Source organism: Tachypleus tridentatus, chromosome 1 (genome assembly GCF_004210375.1).
Source record: "Tachypleus tridentatus isolate NWPU-2018 chromosome 1, ASM421037v1, whole genome shotgun sequence".
NCBI classification, from domain to species: Eukaryota; Metazoa; Arthropoda; class Merostomata; order Xiphosura; family Limulidae; genus Tachypleus; species Tachypleus tridentatus.
The window spans coordinates 126,780,184-126,799,659 of record NC_134825.1 but is presented as its reverse complement, the minus strand read 5'-3'; the positions used below and the strand labels follow the sequence as shown (position 1 = coordinate 126,799,659).

The following is a 19,476-nucleotide window of genomic DNA, read 5'->3' as shown; positions in this document are numbered from 1 at the left end:
ATAACCGCAAACAAACTTTCAATAAATAAAATCCAAGGAGTAGGTATATAGTTATGCTAAGCTCAAGGTTATGTTTGTGATGCCACCGCAAGGATGTCTGAACTGTCGTAGATAATGGTGCAGATTACATAATGTCACGTTAACAGTGGTGAAACATTGTATTTAAATAATATATTTGCTATCTCATTTTATGTGTTTTTTGAATTTTAGAATTTTGTAGTGTGGAACAACGCCAACATTTATATTTATATTAAACGTTTTCTTCAACGAATTAGCGAGGTTGTTCGTGTTTTCATGTTTATAGTTTTGTGAAATTTTCTGTTTATTAGATACGAGGTAACGAATTCATTAGAACAAAATTTGTTAATTCGCTATGGAGTATTTCTACCAAACTTACGTTAAGAAATTTACAAAAAATCTACTTACGAGATAAGAAAATTAATTGGACGATTTGTTTTTGAAAACTTATAGAAATGAAGGACTTATTTCAACTTTTCTTTCGTGTAAATTGTTTACACCAAATTTGAAAAATATTTGAAAAATTGGTATTTATGTTGCAAGATAAACTATTCCGAGAACATACAGTTTAAATATCAATAACAAAATTATTTCTGTAATAGGAAACTAGGGCTAAGAGGACCTTGTATAGACTATTTACCTTTGAAGTTTATGCTTTTCTGAGCTCTCTTATTCAAAAAACAGTAACGTGTGGATACAAGAACGAAAGTTAATAATTCTCAGTATGAGAAACTACAACTCTAATAATGTTTCTGATGCAACGAGTATAAATGATATTCCAGTTGTTCACAACTTATCAGTAATCAAGTTAACGAACGTTCAAAACCATTTTCTGAAAAATAAACTCATCGTTTTCATCGGTCCGGCAGGGCGAGGTGGTTAAGGCACTCCACTCGTAATCTGAGAGTCGCGGAACCGAATCCTCCTCACACCAAACATGCTGGCCCTTTCAGCCGTGGAGGCATTATAATGTGACGGTCAATCCTACTATTTGTTGGTAAAAGAAAAGCCCAAGAGTTTGCGGTAGGTGGTGATAACTCGCTGCTTTCCCTCTAGTTTTATATTGCTAAATTAGGTACGTGTAGCTTTGCGCAAAATTAAAAAACAAAAATGTTTCTATCCTTCTATCGCCCCTCCCCCAAACAAAAATAGCTTTGTTGTACATCAAAACAAGATTGGAAGATTTCGCCCAAAAAATGGTTATCCAATTTACAGGAAAAGGGAAAAAGTAGTTTAAAAAGCTAACAGTAAGGAATTATTTTGTTATAGAAACAATTATGATTATTCTCCACAAGTTCCAAAAAATGGGTATTTATGTAAGGTTTTGGTGATCTTACTGAGAAAATAAAAAGTCTGGTGACTAAATCTAAATGTATTAAGCTTAACATGGCAAAAGTTAAACTGAAAGCCCTTAAACAATTATGGGAAATAATAATTTTGTTATAGCGAAAGCTGACAAAACTAATGCTGTCCAGTAATGTATTACTGTTGTTATATAAGTAAAATAAGTGAAGTATTAGGTGATCAACTGATTACAAACTTTTATTTTATCTATCAACATCACTAAAAACAGAGAAAAGAAAGTGAACCAACGTTTATTATATCTAAAAAATCAAATTTATTAAATAATTCTCTTTGTAATTTTTCTTAGACCTAATGATGCAAAAATGCTTTACATTTACGGGTTGTCCAACATACATAAACAAGATGTAATTCTCAGAGGTATTTTATTCATTAGAGCTAGGTTTGTTTGTTAGCTACTCGAGGGCTATCTGTGCTAGCCGTCCCTAATTTAGCAGTGTAAGACTAGAGGGAAGGCAGCTTGTCATCACCAACCACCGCCAACTCTTAGGTTACTCTTTTTATTAACGAATAGTGGAATTGACCGTCACATTATAACGCCCCCACGGATGAAAGGGCAAGTATTTTTGGCGCGACGGGGATGCGAACCCGTGACCCTCAGATTACAAGTCGCACGCCTTAAAACGTTTGGCCATGCCGGGCCTATGAACTAGGTAAATTTTTAGCTTGGATAATGAGAAGTTATACATTACAAGGAGAATTTGTAATAAAAATATAGAACATTATATCAAGTTATTAGGAACATTCAATCCTTGTAGATTTTTAGTTAGTTTTGATGTTGCTTGACTTTTTTTCGCTAGTGCTAATCAATCAGTTGATTGTGATCCTTCTTTTTTGTCACAGACAAGTTGGAAAATCCGAGAACACAACTTCCTTTAGAAATTTTAAAACAAACGTTAATTTTTACAACAACATAAACTGTATCCCAATTTTAAGAGGAATTTTATTATCAGTTTAGAGTAATAAGTGTGGGCAATTCTTTGGCACCTGTTCCAGCTAACACCTTTATGAACATGTTTGATTATAAAGTTGAAAGTACTATTTACCTAGGAATAGGCTTTCCTGATTTATTTTTCTCATTGTAGCTAGATAATTTACTCTTGTATAATTTTGTTACTATGAAAAACAAGCTAAAAAGCTGAAAAATTTGTTTCCAATTCTTGGTTTTTAGAATTTTATTGTGGTGTTAGATTTGTCCAAACTCAGTTATTTACAATAGCTACTGCAGAACAATATAGGGGTTATACTTTAAATTATTTTTACTTTTCAATACATGGGAAAGTTTAACACGAATTTGGTCAACTCGTTTAGAAGGAAATGCGTCAATAGACAGACAGACAATGTTTCCTTAATACTGGATACTTTCTGCTCCGGTATAGCTTAATATGTATAGAACATCTGGGAAGAACGTTTAGGTACCGACTCTTATGCTCAGTTTCGTTCGGCAGAACTGGATTAGTTTTAAAGATATTGCTAGCCATTGCTTTTATGATTATTGTACTTAGTAATGATGCTGTGACACTGTTTTTACCGGTTCATCATTTAAAAGTCCCGGCATGGCCAGGTGGTTAGGAAGCTTGACTCACAATCTGAGAGTCGCAGGTTCAAATCTCCGTCACACCAAACATGCTCACCCTTTCAGCCGTGAGGTCGTTATAATGTGTCGGTCAATTCCAATTTGTTGGTAAAACAGTAGCTCAAGAGTTGGGCGGTGGGTGATGATGACTAGTTGCTTTCTCTCTAGTCTTACACTGCTAAAATAGGGACGGCTAGCACAGATAGCCATAGTGTAGCTTTGCTCAAAATTCAAAACACAAACCAAACATCAGTTAAGTATGCTTGGACTATGTCTGTTTCCGGTTCTTATCTGAAAAATTTACTCTTTATATATATATATATATACCTTTTATACAGAAAGAGTTATGTTGAATGATTTAAATATTATGTGAAGTCCTTGGCAAACAAAGTTGAGATCTTATGGACATTTCATTCAAACAGGGCAGCAAAAGTGTTTTCATGGTTACCGTAATTCTGTTCGTTTGGTGTAGAGCAAAGCCACATTTGTCTTTCGTATCCACCACGGGGAATCGAATGCCGAATTTTATTATTGTAAGTCCGCTTACCGCTTACTTACCGCGGTCCCACTTGATAACTACCGTAACACATGAAACCAGTCGATGTTTCTGGATTTCACGGAAAGTGACCACACTTAACATTTTACTGCTAGATCTGGCACTTTCTGAGACATTTTGACACCGTCTGAAATGTTTAAGCACTTTCCACTTTTTTGCGCCTTTTTTTTTGCTAATTTTAGTATTTATTCCTACTTATTGGTACCTTTTATGTATTTTGACGTTTTATGATAATTTTATGGGGAAACAAATCCCTAAATATATAACTTAGAATTTTAAAAATAATAAAATCTTAACACATTCAATTTTTGCAGTTTTTTAAACTTATGTTTGGTAATTACCATACGTAAAGCTAGTAATATCAAGAATGTCTAATTAATTTGCAGTTGGTAATAATTAAAGTTTCCGTTTGTAACAGCTAGTTAAACTTCAGTTTTTTTTCGATGTAGCTATTCAGAGCTAAGGAAGACCTTTCTTTATTGTACTGTCTTACAAAAAACATTCAAACTTTATTGTGAAATTCTGTTGTAAGACGATTTTGTTAATGAAGTATTGGAAACGTTTATACACTTGTGTTCTATTAATAAATAATAGTAAATAAAATAAATAAAAACAAAATTAAGAGTAACAAATATATTATTTTCTTGCTTTTCAAATTCATATATCAGTCGGTGTTGTAGCCCAAAGAGCGTATAATTCTTCTTGTGATTCATGGCATGTGCACGTTTTACTGGCGTTACGACAGCACAAAGTGCAACATTAGGCGTTCAATATGTGACATAATTTTAGTGTATACTATCTGACCGACTGAAAATACACTACTGTATAATAGTACAAGTGTTTAAAACAAGTGAAAAGTTATTTTTATTCTCACATGGTTAGCATATATAAACTGGATATTATTTTAGGTTTAGCAATATTATAGTTCGTTTGTTAGCACTTCATAATCCATACTATAGTACCACAGTAAGTCACGGCTTACCACATTGATTCCAAGTCTAGGGCTAGCGAGTTAACAAGCAAAATTACCCTGTTCGTTTTACACGTGCTTCGAATGCCACTCTTCAGGATAATGATAATCATCTTCTACGTATAAATTACGGTGCATCCAGGTCGGTCGTGAAATATTTAATTGCCAATGCCCTAGCCATGCAGGTTCTTGCTCTGTCCTACAATTCTAGGATTAGCCCATACCTACTTCTTCGTCTACACACACCCCAAACAGTCGTGTTCAAAATCAACACTAAACCATTTTGTCATAAACCGGAAGTGTTTGATATGATGAATCTATTTACAGGGTTTGTGACCGTGTTAAGTAATGCGTTATATTTTAGGTAGATTTGTTATTTTTCTTGTCTTTTTGAAATAGAAACTCGTGAATGCTGCCTTATTATTTAAAACGCCCGGCATGGCCAGGTAGGCTAAGGCGTTCGACTCGTAGTCTGAGCGTTGCAGGTTCGAATCCCGGTCGCTTGTTTGTTTGTTTGTTTGTTTGTTTTTGAATTTCGCACAAAGCTACTCGAGGGCTATCTGTGTTAGCCGTCCCTAGTTTTGCAGTGTAAGACTAGAGGGAAGACAGCTAGTCATCATCACCCACCGCCAACTCTTGGGCTACTCGTTTACCAACGAATAGTGGGATTGACCATCACATTATAACGCCCCCACGGCTGAAAGGTCGAGCATGTTTGGCGCGACGGGGATGAGAACCCGCGACCCTCAGTTGACGAGTCGCACGCCTTAACACGCTTGATCATGCCGGGCCATCCCGGTCGCACCAAACATACTCATCCTTTCAGCCGTGGGGGGTTATAATGTTACTGTCAATCCCACTATTCGTTGGTAAAAGAGTAGTCCAAGACTTGGCGGTGGGTGGTGATGACTAGCTGCCTTCCCTCTGGTCTTACTCAGCTAAATTAGAGACGGCTATCGCAGATATCCCTCGAGTAGCTTTGCGCAAAATTCAAAACTACTAAACAATTATTTAAAACTCATTATACTTTATTTAGAACGGACCGTGCCTTTGAGAATAGGGGCCCGGCATGGCCTAGCGCGTTAAGGCGTGCGCTTCGTAATCTGAGGGTCGCGGGTTCGCGCCAAACATGCTCGCCCTCCCAGCCGTGGGGGCGTTATAATGTGACGGTCAATCCCACTATTCGTTGGTAGAAGAGTAGCCTAAGAGTTGGCGGTGGGTGGTGATGACTAGCTGCCTTCCCTCTAGTCTTACACTGCTAAATTAGGGACGGCTAGCACAGATAGCCCTCGAGTAGCTTTGTGCGAAATTCCAAAACAAAAAGCCTTTGAGAATAAATATTTGTAAATATGTGTAATTAGTTGTTAAGATTTTAGAATAAAATTTTCGAAGATTTTAATCACTCAGATACAAAACGGCAAGTTGGCAGTTTATTTCGCCCCCTATAATACATGTTCGTATACTAGGTTTAGGTTTTATTATTGAATAAACCAGTACAGATTCCTGGATGTCTTATCACCCACCTATTAAAGGATACAATATTTTAATTCAAACACAATAACACGTAAGTTGCAAATACTTGTTACAAATATTTTGTTAAATTTTAACATTTTAAAATATCTCTTAATTTCTTGTACTCAAATATTTTTCAAATTCTGGCATTATAATTGTAACCACAGAATATCACTAAATGAGAATAAATTTATTCTACTTCTCATTCTTTTAGATTAAGATAATTTATTTGATTCTCACAATGGTGTACGAGAGAGACGAAATTTTTAATTAGTAACACCTTAGTACTATTTATAATTGTAATATATGCATAAATTATTCTTTACAATTGTATCTGAGGGTCGCGGGTTCGAATCCCCGTCGCACCAAACATGCTCGCCCTTTCAGCTGTAGGGGTGTTCTGCGTTAGCCGTCATGTAGTTTGTGCGAAATTCAAAACAAACAAACCATACCAAACATGCTTGCTCTTTTTGCCATGGAGACGTTATAATGTAACGATCAATCTCACTATTCGTTGGTAAAAAAGTACCCAAAGCGTTGACGGTGGGTGTTGATGACTAGCTGCCTTCTTCCCTCTACTCTTACACTGCTAAATTAGGGACGGCTAGCGTTGACAGCCCTCGGGTAGCCAATTTGCAAAATTCAAAACGAAACCAATCTTTTATAAGTGTAATACATATATGCATGTATCAGAACGACATTACACTATTTTCTTTAGGAATGCGTGTGTGTTCCAAATTTAAAATCAAACATTTATATCTTTCTTTACAGAATTTTCAGTTGCTACGTATGCAAATAAAGAAAACGAAACTACAATAAAAACAAGAAGGAATCTGCAATAGCCGTGGCTCTAATTATATGGCAAATCTCTCAAGAGATGGAACTATGAGCTAAAAGTTCACACTTGAGAAAACTCAGATTCATACTATGAGCTTCTATCCTGCGTCTGAAAAGACTGAGTCTTGTATTTTTAATGTAAGCGAACTCGAATCTTGTTGAAAATTGTCGTGGTTTTGATACTAGGGAGGAAAAGAAGTGTAGGTATAAATTAGCTTGTCCGTTCACCTCTTTATCTCTATAAACATAATTTTTAATAAAGCTGCTAACAGACAATAAATACTCTATATCTAAAGTTACAGAAAGACAGGGAACTGAATACGAAATAGTTAAAAAGACCGATGTGGTAAATACAGGTTCATACCAAATCCAACAGCGATACAAACATAAGAAATATTACACGTTTATGACACGTCAGTTAAGAGAGATACAAATAATTATTCCATATGGCCTATTTAACATTTTATACTCTCTCACCCCTTCCTCGACAAGAGGTGTAGGCGTTTAAGTCGCGTTTAAGATTTGCATGAGATTATAGTATTAGTCTAGAATATGTTACTATTTGTAATTAACTTTAATTATCATTTCAATTTAACTGGTTATATTATGTAAAATTAGTTATAAACACGAGGAGGGTTGTGTTTTTGCTGCTGTTGTTTTACTGTTACCTTTTGATCAAGAGTAAAACGTATCATTTCCTAATCACTCAATCGCGGTAAAAGTGGGTTAAGGTTTTAAATATTAAGAAGATAGTTTAAGAAAGAAGTGCCTGCTAGGACTATCAACATTACATGTAAATAGTGTTGCCGTTATTAGCAGTAACTTTAAATTTGTCCTCCAGCACACGGGAAGGAAGAGAATCCTCTGAGTGGTTTTATTCATGAAGTATGACTTTCATTTCCCGGGAAAGGGAGGGAGGAAGGGGTAGGTATGAGGTGAGAAAAAATGTGGGGTACCTATACTAAGTCTTTATTCAGGTATAAAGCTTCAATATACGTAATTTGTTCCAAAGTTCTGTATCTGTTAGATGGGCGTAGGTCTGTCTTTCATCCACAGTTATATTAAACCAACGTCATTTCAGAGAGAGATACAGATAATTATTCCATATGGCCTATTTAACATTTTATACTCTCCCACTCCTTCCTTGATCTGCTTTTACTTGCGATGTCATGTGCATTTATTTAGGGCCCAACTGATCCGCCTTCGTTCATTTCCTGTACTTTGTGACTTCAACGGATTCCCACTTTTTCTCCTTATACTGTAATTAGAAACTTTATTCGCTTGGAAATAACTAGTATCAACGTATATATGTGTGCAAATAAGTTGAATATATGGAAAACAAAAAGTAAAATGTTAATTGAATTTTAGTAGATTATAAATTATTAAACATGCATATTTTACGGCAGTAATGAGCTTACGTGAGCATTAAGAAGATATTTAAATAAAATAGTTAACAAAATCAACTGCTAAAATATAATTTTAATGGTGTAACAGAATCGGATGCTTTCTAGACTTGAAACCAAATGCTTTTCTTCCTAAAAAAATTTTTTTTTTAAACAGCAGCTTTGGTATCCATGACCTCTGACTGTGGCTTTAAAACAAACTAACTTTTGATGTTCAATTCCTATTTACAAATAAAGAGTTTTGCAAAAATTTGGTGTTACTTTGATAAAGCATAAGATGCATACTTTGTGAAAAATTAAAACTATAAAACTTGAGTGTTGTAATCACATGAAGTCGACCACCAGAATATTCAAGAAGTTTTTGAACGATGTTTCACTTGTGAACAATTGCTGTAAGTTTCCTTTTACATGAATCGAATCGTCACATTTTTGTTTAGGATTAAGCACAAAGCTACACAATAGGCTATCTGTGCTTTGCCCACCACAATTATCGAAACGCGGTTTTTAGCGGTGTGAGTCCTCAAACATACCGCTGTGCCAATGGAGGGTCGTTTCTTGTTTTGTGTTCAGACAAAAAATTTTTTTTTCGTATGTCTTGTACTTTCCAATCATTTTCTGCAATTTTAGTCTCTTGTATTAGACTGAAAAATGTGTTTGGCAATTATTTTATTGACATAGAACCATTTCTTTCTAATAAGACACCAATTTTATGCGTCAAAGTGATGAATGTTCTGCAACAATGTGTAATTTCTCATCTTGAAAAATACAAGCTATAATTACTAGATTACCTACCTAATTATATTCTCACTTTGAAACAAACAAACCTAAAATTGCAAACAAACAAACTTTCAAGATCTTCAAAAAAGTAATAAAAATAAATAGAAAGGTACACTGTATAAAAATATTTCGGTGAGACATTGTCCATTTTTTCCAAAACCTAGTGAGACATTGTCCGTATCCCGCAGCTGAGATATGATTAAGCGTTTCCTCTAATTTCCCCTCGGTGAACTTAGCAGATAGCCCAATGAAGCTTTGCTATAAGAAAACAACACATACACACCCTCTAAATGATATTACATCTGAATATCCTAACGTTGTGTTTGATGTACAAAGTTGCATGACTTATAACCTGGTCTTGTTCACAATACTGCTCCACATACGTCTTCACCGTTATTTGTTGGCCAGCTAAAGCTTTATTACACATGTTGATGTTTTACTTGCTATGAAAAACAAAGAAACCCTGTATTTGCGCAAAATGATGAACAATATTATGTAAATCATATATAGAATGAAAACAATATTGTTTTTATAGTCACGCTCAAACGGTATGTAATATGTGATATTTTCATTACAATTATACAAACTACTTTTTAACCGCGGCCAAGCGGCTCATTGTATTTGTTGTTTTCTTCAAATACAAACTTTTAGCTCGCAGCTTCAGTTCTTTACTGTTTTGAGGTCTAATTACATTCGCGGCTATTATGAATTCCCTCTTGTTCTTTCACGTGCAAAATAACAATTTTTAAAGTTTATTTTATAATAAAACGTGTAACAGTGACATCAAGACATGGATTTAAAACAAATTTCCCTTAGATAGAAAATCGAACCTTACGACACTCAGTCTCTAAATATGTCAGGCTGTACTGATGTTGTAGCAGTTCACATATTATCAAGCATGTTTACTTGCAATTTGAATGGTATTTGGGCCATTGCTATATCATGACTACGTCGACTAAATTACTAGAGCTTGATTTGATACTTTCTGTTTCTAAAAGTAACTTAACACGATATTACGTAGCAACTAAAAACAAACAAACAGGAAATCAAACAACGAAATCACTTTTAAGTCACTTTGATGTGTCAGCGATATTTTTATGGACATGCAATACATCTGTAGAATCTGGAGCTCGATTGTCCGTTGTACAAAGAGAGCGCAAATACCCCATAGTTTTGTTTTGCGCTAGAAATCGCAACAAGTCAACCAACTATTAAAGAAAACCAAACAGATTTAAGCTCATGGCCTTTGACCATTATCGTTATTCATAAATGTCAAACATCTTTTAATGATTCTAAGATCCACCTTTCCCTTTTATCGATAATAAAGATGGTGAAATATAAGGCGTAGTGTGGAATGAGAAATGAAATAAATATGATGTTAACTACACTTATTAAATAAAGGTATTAACAGGAAAAAATTAAAAAATAAATTATCTGCGTCGACATTTTATACTTAATTTTACAAACAGTATCGTTCTTTATCTATCTACAATGTTCAATAACTTTTAGTGATGAAAATTGTGAATGGTCCATTTGTGAGTAAAGTTAAATTTATCTAAAAAATTGTGTACTATTGCAACGTATAATATCGTTAAAGGGATTAATATTTTGAATTGTGATAAAAATTATGCCAAATCCAGTGCATGTAATGATTAAACATTAGGTTATTTGTCCCTCGACGGGTACTAAAGGCTACTTTCACTTATAGGCCCAATTTTTATCAAAAGTTCAGAGACGTACTTGTTAAATTTCCTTTTGTTGATGGATTGATGACACATACACATACCAAACGTATCACAGAACTAGCAGGTCATTCCATGAGTAATGTCCGAAAATTTAATGCACAAAGTTCCTCATCATTTCTGTCTTTAATGACTAAAATATGTAGTAGGACTTGTATAAAATTGTTCAGACAAATAAAAGAAACTAACCCAATTCCACTTTTTCAGATCATTAATAAAATAAACCCTTATGATTTGGTTTGAATTTTACTCAAACCTACACGAGAGCTGTTGCGCTAGTCGTCCCTAATTTAGTAGTGCAAGATGAGAGGGAAGGCAACTAGTCATTACCATCCACCGACAATTCTTGGGCTACTCTTTTACCAACGAATAGTTGGATTGACTGTCACATTATAACGCCTTCCACAGCTGAAAGGGTGAGCATGTTTGGTGTGACGGGGATTCGAACCCGCGACCCTCAGATTACGAGTCGAGTGCCTTAATCACCTGGCCATGCCAGGCCAAACCCTTGTGAAGATGGATGTGTCTGAGGAGCACATTAGACACATAATGCTTTATGAGTTTAAAAAAGGCAATAGTGCAGCAGAAACTATACGAAACATTCATGGTATTTATGGTGCGGAGTCTCTCATTGAAAGAATTTGTCAAAGATGGTTTCAGAAGTTCAGATCAGGTGACTACAGCTTAAGTGATGTGCCATGATTAGGTTGTCCTGTTGAGTTTAATGATGACTTGCTGCTGGCTGTACTTGATGAAGATTGTGATGTAACAGTTGAGTGGACATTTGCACTTCTCTGCCATCTCGTGAACGTAACTCACCGTTTTTGGACAGGTTAGTGACTGGATGTAAAAAATAAAAGTATTATAAAAATGTTAAGCGCCGCAGACAATGGCTCAGTGCAGGTGAACTGGCTAAAGAACAGCTCAAAATGGACCTTCACCCTAGGAAAGTCTTGTTAAGCATTTGGTGGGATGTTGTTGCCACTCAATGTAATGATGAAATCAGACTTCTATTGTTAACAGTTAGAGCACTTGAATGTTGCAGTGAAAGAAAAGAGGCCTGCTTTGATCAATCGTAAAGATGTTGTGTTACACAAGGATAATGCACTGCTCCATACAGCAAGGATCATATCTGCAAGGATTGAAGAGTTACACTAGGAAAAGCTTCTACATCCTCCTTATTCTGCAGACCTTGCCCTATCTGATTATCATCTATTCCGAAGTTTGCAGAACTATCTTGATGGAAAAGAGCTTGGAACACATGAAGATGGTAAAACTACTCTCTCTTCATTCCTTTTCTCCAAACCCCAAGAATTTTATAGAAGTGGCATTCAGAATCTTGTGAATCATTGGCAGGAAATGATTAATAATGATGGAACATATATTATTGATTAAATAGCATTACAAGCGTTTGAAATCCTTTCTCTTTTTCTGAACTTAAAATCGGACATTACTTAAGGGAAGACCTGATAAATAACTCACTGGCTGGGTTTGAACTGATTGATTCATTGGTTCATCGAATACTTCACTGATTATCTAACTCATCAACTGGCATTTGTAACATTAATAATTTTCTTCTTAATACATTAAACTTATGTTCAAAACTTTCATGAAATTTCCATATAAACGCTTTCTCTAGCAACAAACATGTAAGTTATAAAATAAAACAGCTTACCATAGTACGTTTCTGTAAGTTGCGCGATTGTCAACGCGTAAAGAATTACACAAAGAAAATCCGGGATATTGAATACATAATAAACATCAATAATGCCCATAATTCAATTTAATTTGAAATGAGCATAAGTTAATTTCCATGTTTTTATTGATGTTTGCTTTACGTTTTGTATTTAACAATGCTTCTTTAGTTCGTTTTTTGGCAGGCCAGGTGGGTTAAGGCATTCGACTCGTAATCTGAGGGTCACGGGTTCGAATCTTCGTCGCACCAAACATGTTCGCCCTTTCAGCCGTGGGGGCGTTATAATGTGACGGTCAACCCCACTATTCGTTGGTGAAAGAGTAGCCCAAGAGTTGGCTGTGGATGGTGATGACTAACAGCCTTCCCTCTAGTCTTACACTACTAAATTAGGGGCGGCTAGCGCAGATAGCTCTCGAGTTGCTTTGCGCGAAATTCAAAAAACAAACAAACAGTTCGTTTTTTATTCTCATTGTTTTCTTTATACAGAATTAAGAAATATTTTTCATTGAATTTGAAGAACATTGTTGAAAATTTTGTAAGAGTTTTTTTTTTGTGCATGTGTTTAGTGTTTGGCCAGTTTTTCTAGCGCAAAATTTATTGCGTTCTTTGGTATATTGAGTAATTGTTGCATTGGCCTTCATAAAAGTATTATTAATTGGTATATTGAGTCATTGTTGCATTGGTTTTCATAAAAGCATTATTATTTGCTGCTTTACAGGAGCAATTTGTTGTTACTTTTTACGTTAGTTTTTCTTTGCTTTTGTATCGCTAGTATAGAAATAATTTTTTTCATGACATATTAGAGATATATTTTTACTTCCGTTTCAAATCAACTTATTTGCAAAATTGAAGGTGGAAACTGACAGATTTGAATATTTCCAATTTAAGCATTTCCTATTTCCTGAAATACGATTTTTCAGTATTTCTTATACAGTGCTGCTGTTTAATAGTTAAGTATCTTAAATACGAGAATACAGGTTTCTAGATTTATGTCAACGGTTTTCCCAAATATTGAGCTTGTGAACAGAGGAACGGTAAAGCTTGGTTTGTTATGAATTTCACGCAAAGCTACACAAGGATTACCTGTGCTAGCCATCCATAATTTAGCAGTAAAAAATTAGAAGGAAGGCATGTGGCTATCTCTACCCACATCCAATTCTTGGACTGCTCTTTTACCAATGAATTGTAGAATTGATCGTTATATTATAATGCCCCACGCCTGAGAGGGCCAATCGGGGCTCCAAAATAAGTTTCTAAACTAATCCCTTGAGTATAAATAACACTTTTTATCACCTGTACTTGATGTGTTTCTTAATTGTTGATGTTGTTTTATAAAAGTTGCGTTTTACGAAAGATTGAACACGTTATATTCAAACAAATATGCGATCAAGCATGTCACAGGGTAACCACAGTGGATAAAAAATCGAGATTGAATGGTAGGTATAACAACTACATTTTCCTATTGTTTGACGCTCGAATATTGATCGCTTTAGGGAAGGAAATGCAACAATTGTTTTCAATGGAAAATATTCATATACTTAGATCATGAAGATGTGTTCAGGTCGATGGTTCATAATTTCCAAAACGGGGATATCTCTTTCACTTAATGGCATCTGAAAATAAAGGAATATGGATCGACTTTGGGCATTAGTATCATCCAGAAAAAGATCTGTAATATGTCGTACCTCAACCATGTAAGCAAAATACGGCTTTGTTTAACAGGTGAAAATCCAAGAACATAAATGTCAATGGCAAAAGTCGTTCACGCGCCCCAGGAAATATTTCACAACATAATGAAGGACGATCTCCGTCTGGTGAAGCGACATAAGTTGTTTCTAAGATATATATGTTCAATTGCCTCATACCTCAAACAGATGAAAAATGAAATATTCATGCTATATTGCAAAAATATATATATACTCTTCAAGCGCCTATTAAATTCTATAAATCAGACTGTTAAAACAGGCACTGGGAGACAGTTATTCTAATCCATTAAATGGATTATGTAAAGAATGAATGGAAGAGTGGAATATTTTAACGTGAAATCCTTACGAGGGAAGTTTTATACAAGGATATTGTCAAGATGTCAGTCGTCAGATAGAATATGAGAAAAATGTGGCAATATAGATTATAACAACATGACAAGACTCCAAAATAGATTTAAAATAACGTATTCCAATTTTTGCATATAAAAGTTGCCGAAAATAGTTCTTAAACAGGGAAGTTGACGAGGTCAAAGGATTAAATTAATTCACTTTTAACACGCCACTTACTTTGGTGTTTTCATAAAAAATTAAAAAGTATTCATACATCTTAACCTAAAAACTTTAATCTTTGCAGGTCCTGTACTTTGTTCTTTAACCATAAAAGTTGTTAACTTTTCGGTAGTGGTTTAACAGAGAGTGTGCGTTTTATTTCGAAGTTTGAGTTAAATAATAGTCCAGAAAAGAAAGAGCTGAGGATATATTTTAAAAGTTTATTTTTTTCTTATTAATTCGCCCGATGCAAAATTTCTGAGAAAAAAAGTGGCTAAGATCAAAATGGAAATAGGTTAGATTAGGTTACTTTTACTTTTAGAAATTTTAATAAAACTTGCCGAAACAATGATGAATATAAAAATATGGAACGAATTTAAAACTGTCGTCGGGTTCATAATAAACCTTTTGTAAAAACCACGTGTTACTGTATATGTGTTTTCATGTATTAAACCTCATCAGGCTATCTGCTGAGTCTAGCGAGGTAAATTAAACCCTTGATTGTAGCATTGTAAATCCGTAAACTTACCATTGTACCTGTTATTATATGCAAGAGATAATATTTCAATAGCATTTCTGATTTTGAAGCATGATATGTAAAACTGACAGGACATTGAATTCTTGTTTATCTTTAGCATTTTACTGAAATATTTCCTGTCCAGTGATTTAAGAATTTTACAAGTTTTAAAGAGTGTGATCTAATTCTGCGTCAGGGCACTGTTGATAACATTCATAAGGTTCAAACCAAATTTACCAAGTGGTAGGTTTCTGTTGGTAATTTTTCTTTATTTCATTCTGTTTTTATATTTTGGACGCTTTGTGAAGGACCAAATCCAGCCTCAATTTTTTTTTTTTATCATTTTGTGCTAGCGATTAAAAGAGCAAATTAATTATTTTAATTCATATGTAGACAGGGCATCTTGCTTGAATCTGTCGTAAGGTAGTTTTGGAAAGACATGTGTGAGACAATTTAAGATGGTGATTTCAAAAAAGCTAAAGCAGTCTAAAGTTAGAAAAAGGAACAAACAAATTTCGAAATGTAAAAGCTTGCTGAAATTATATATATATGTGCAGGTAAGTTTGTGTTGCAGACTTAGTGATACATACGTTCTTAAATGGCCCAGCGTGGCCAAGTGTGTTAAGGCGTTCGACTCGTAATCGAAGGGTCGCGGGTTCGAATCCCGGTCGCACCAAACATGCTCGCCCTTTCAGCCGTGGGGGCGTTATAATGTGACGGTCAATCCCACTATTCGTTGGTGAAAGAGTAGCCCAAGAGTTGGCTGTGGATGGTGATGACTAACTGCCTTCCCTCTAGTCTTACACTGCTAAATTAGAGACGGCTAGCACAGATAGCCCTCGAGTAGCTTTGTATGAAATTCAAAACAAACAAACAAAAACAAACGTTCTTAAATTAATATAGAACCTGGGTTCTTCGTAAAAATGTAATAAACTTGTATCAGTAATAAAGCATGACTCCATCAAAATTACTGGACCACATAACTAACTACCTTACGATCTAGATTTCTTGCAGTCCTAGCTGGAAGGTGATGGTGATGGTGCATCATTTTTCGTTTCGCAAGGAATCTACATAATCACGTGACTTCGATCTTTTCTCATCTCACATGAGGCGCTCTACTTTTCTTCACACAAAATGTGGGGCAAACTTTATTATAAAAGATGTGGGCCTTGTTCATCTCCGACGGAGAAGAACACCTTCCGAGAGGCCTCAGTCAAACACCATGGTAAAGGTATTTCCGATCTCAACTTTTGAAGTGTAACTTGTTCTAATATTCTAATATTTTACGATAAAAACTTTGGTGATTGGATGTTTCTAGCTGATGTTCAACAAATACTAGTATTAGTAGAAGTAGCAATGATAGTGTAGTCATCTAATACTTGAATCATCGTCTTTGAATATCGAGTTTTAAGGGTTGCATAAATAGAGTATTTTACCAATTTAATAAAAACAGGTAACATTAGTGTAACTATATTTCATCTACATTTGCCACTCGCGTATCTCATGTAGTAATTACAGTTGTTTTAACAGTAGCGATTCAGAACAAATTAAATAACCACTTTCCATTAACAAAAGTAGTGATGTCTAACGAAACAGTAATATTCTCGTGGGTGAGTAACGAGTAAAAATATTTCTTAAACCACAACGCGGACTTATGAAAAAGTGTCCAATAGGAGCTAAGTTAATAACAATATATTTTATTCGGCCCGGCATGGCTGAGTGTGTTAAGGCGTACGACTCGTAATCTGAGGGTCGCGGGTTCGCATCCCCGTCACGCTAAACATGCTCGCCCTTTCAGCCGTGGGGGCGTTATAATGTGACAGTCAATTCCACTATTCGTTGGTAAAAGAGTAGCCCAAGAGTTGGCGGTGGGTGGTGATGACTAGCTGCCTTCCCTCTAGTCTTACACTGCCAAATTAGGGACGGCTAGCACAGATAGCCCTCGAATAGCTTTGTGCGAAATTCCAAAACAAACAAACAAACAAACTTACACTGCTAAATTAGGGACGGCTAGCACAGATAGCCCTCGAGTAGCTTTGTGCGAAATTAAAAAAAAAACAAGCATATATTTTATTTTAAATATGTAATATTTGCTTCATGATAAAGTAACAATTCCTTCAGCACCATGTGTAGAAGTCAAGCAGAAAAAACACCCATATATGTGTATATGTGTTTGTGTTTCTGTGTGTTACTAATGTACGTAATAAATATTATCAAACTTTTTATGTAACAAAGCGTGGAATTCTTAATCAGGGAAGGAGAGGAATGTATGTTGATATAATAAAATGTATTTAAGTTAAGAAGGATTAATTTGTAATGACAAGAAAAAGCGAAATAAATTCTAATTATTTGATTGACTTTTGCAGATATTGCTTCTTTTGCTTGTGACTGGAGTAGTCGCTGCTGTGCCGTATGGAGTTTCCTACCCACAGGTTATCAAAGTACCATCTTATGAATACGCCCCCCCACCTCCACCTGCTCCTGAGGTATGTATAATACAGCTTATCACCTTTCTTTTCTTAAATTATAATTGATTTTATTTTATTATTATTCAACACAAGATATGCAGTATAAAATTACGCTGTTATAAGCATAAAGTAAATCAGAAACTTGAAAAGCTGTAGTTTTACTGCAGGAGACACCCCAGCCGTTTGAGTACAGTTTCGAAATTAAAGACGAAGCTGGTAATACCATCACCCGTCAGGAGTCCGGAGATGGAAGTGGCGCAGTCACCGGTAGTTTCAGCTACATCGACGAAAACGGCATCTTTCGGCGAGTGAACTACGTGGCTAATATTGACGGTTTCCAACCTCAGATCGAAACCAACGAGCCCGGTACAGCTAACGCCAACCCCGCTAGTGTACAAATAACAGTCCAGGAGCCACCAGTAATTCCAGAAACGAGGCCCTCGCCACCTCCTCCTCCCCCGAAGTATCCCCAACAATACAGATATGTTAAGGTCCCGATTTATGGCTACCCTCACTAGACAACTTTTACACATTTCTCAAGTGGCTTCTTAAATATTTATTGAAGCCTGCAAGCCTTAGAATTCATTAATGTTCAGTCTTAGACTGTGCATGATTGATAACTAACTTTTCTCTTGCCATCTGATTTTTCTACGTTATTATTGATACTGTAAATATATCTGTTAATCTGTTAATCTACTTAAAAAATAAAATATTTTGCAATTCACCATTTGTATTATAAACTGCAGTATATATTATGCCAATTGAACAATATCTATACGAAGGAAAAGATTCTAACAACTGTATATACATACAGTCTCCAAAGTTAAAAGTTAAGTAGGATTCTTGTATAAGGAGAGAGATATACAGTTGAACTTTAATTTTGAACAATGTGTTTTAACAATATAAACAACACACTCAACAATAGCATAAACTTTAAACACCTGCACATAATGACGGCCCTGATTTTTATTTTTCCAATTTTCATTTTAAACACTTTTCCCTGGCTACTTACTACCTAGATACACGTTTAATTTCGAAGTCGTTTTACGGATGTAATCCGACATCTGTCTATAAGAAATAATCATGATTAGTTACCAAACAGTATAACATCCGATAGTCAGGTCGTGGATCTCTACAGAAAAATCTACCAAAACAAACTAAATGTATGTAGAAATTCAATATATTTTATTTTAAATATGTAATTTTTGCTTCATGATAAAGTAACAATTCCTTCAACACCATGTGTAGAAGTCAAGCGCAAAAAACACTCACACATATATGCGTATATATGTTTGTAGACGTCTATGTGTTTTACTAATGTACGTAATAAGCGCTCATTTTCGCGTCGGTTCTGTAGTTAATTGTTAGAAAAATTAAGTACAACAGAAATATTATATATATATACATATACACCATTAAGTATAAGTAAATTTCATTTCTCTTTGATGGAATCAATGGCTCAATAGCTTTTCTTCAGCCTGAAAATTCAAAGTTAGGACTTTAAACATTTTTTTACCATCATTCTCTCAACAAGCTATAAAAACTAAACATCTGAAAAACAGTAAAAAAAAAAAAGGCGTAAACTTTTAATAACCTTAGAATTCAATTTCATTTATAAACATCATTTATGTAATAATAAATATAAATATCTTCAAAAACGTTTGTTTGGTGTTAAGCATAAAGCTCCACAAAGGGATGCCTGCATGAATCGAACCCCTAATTTTAGCGTTATAAGCTCTCAAACTTGCTGCTGAAACACTGGACAATGAAAAAAGTTTCAGTTTGAT

General features: G+C 34.9%; 1 protein-coding gene across 2 annotated transcripts; it reads left to right on the top strand.

Annotated features, from left to right (window-relative positions):
• Positions 1-16,308: 16,308 nt before the first annotated feature.
• On the top strand, positions 16,309-18,413 carry LOC143254505 (uncharacterized). 2 transcript variants are annotated; one of them, XM_076509707.1, is made up of 3 exons: positions 16,309-16,452; positions 17,588-17,707; positions 17,857-18,413. In XM_076509707.1, exons 1-3 carry the CDS (start codon positions 16,327-16,329, stop codon positions 18,205-18,207), a joined length of 597 nt encoding a protein of 198 aa, XP_076365822.1. In that variant the 5' UTR covers positions 16,309-16,326; the 3' UTR covers positions 18,208-18,413. The 2 variants fall into 2 exon arrangements, with proteins under 2 accessions (XP_076365822.1, XP_076365875.1); XM_076509760.1 differs by having other exon boundaries at positions 16,312-16,446.
• Positions 18,414-19,476: the final 1,063 nt, after the last annotated feature.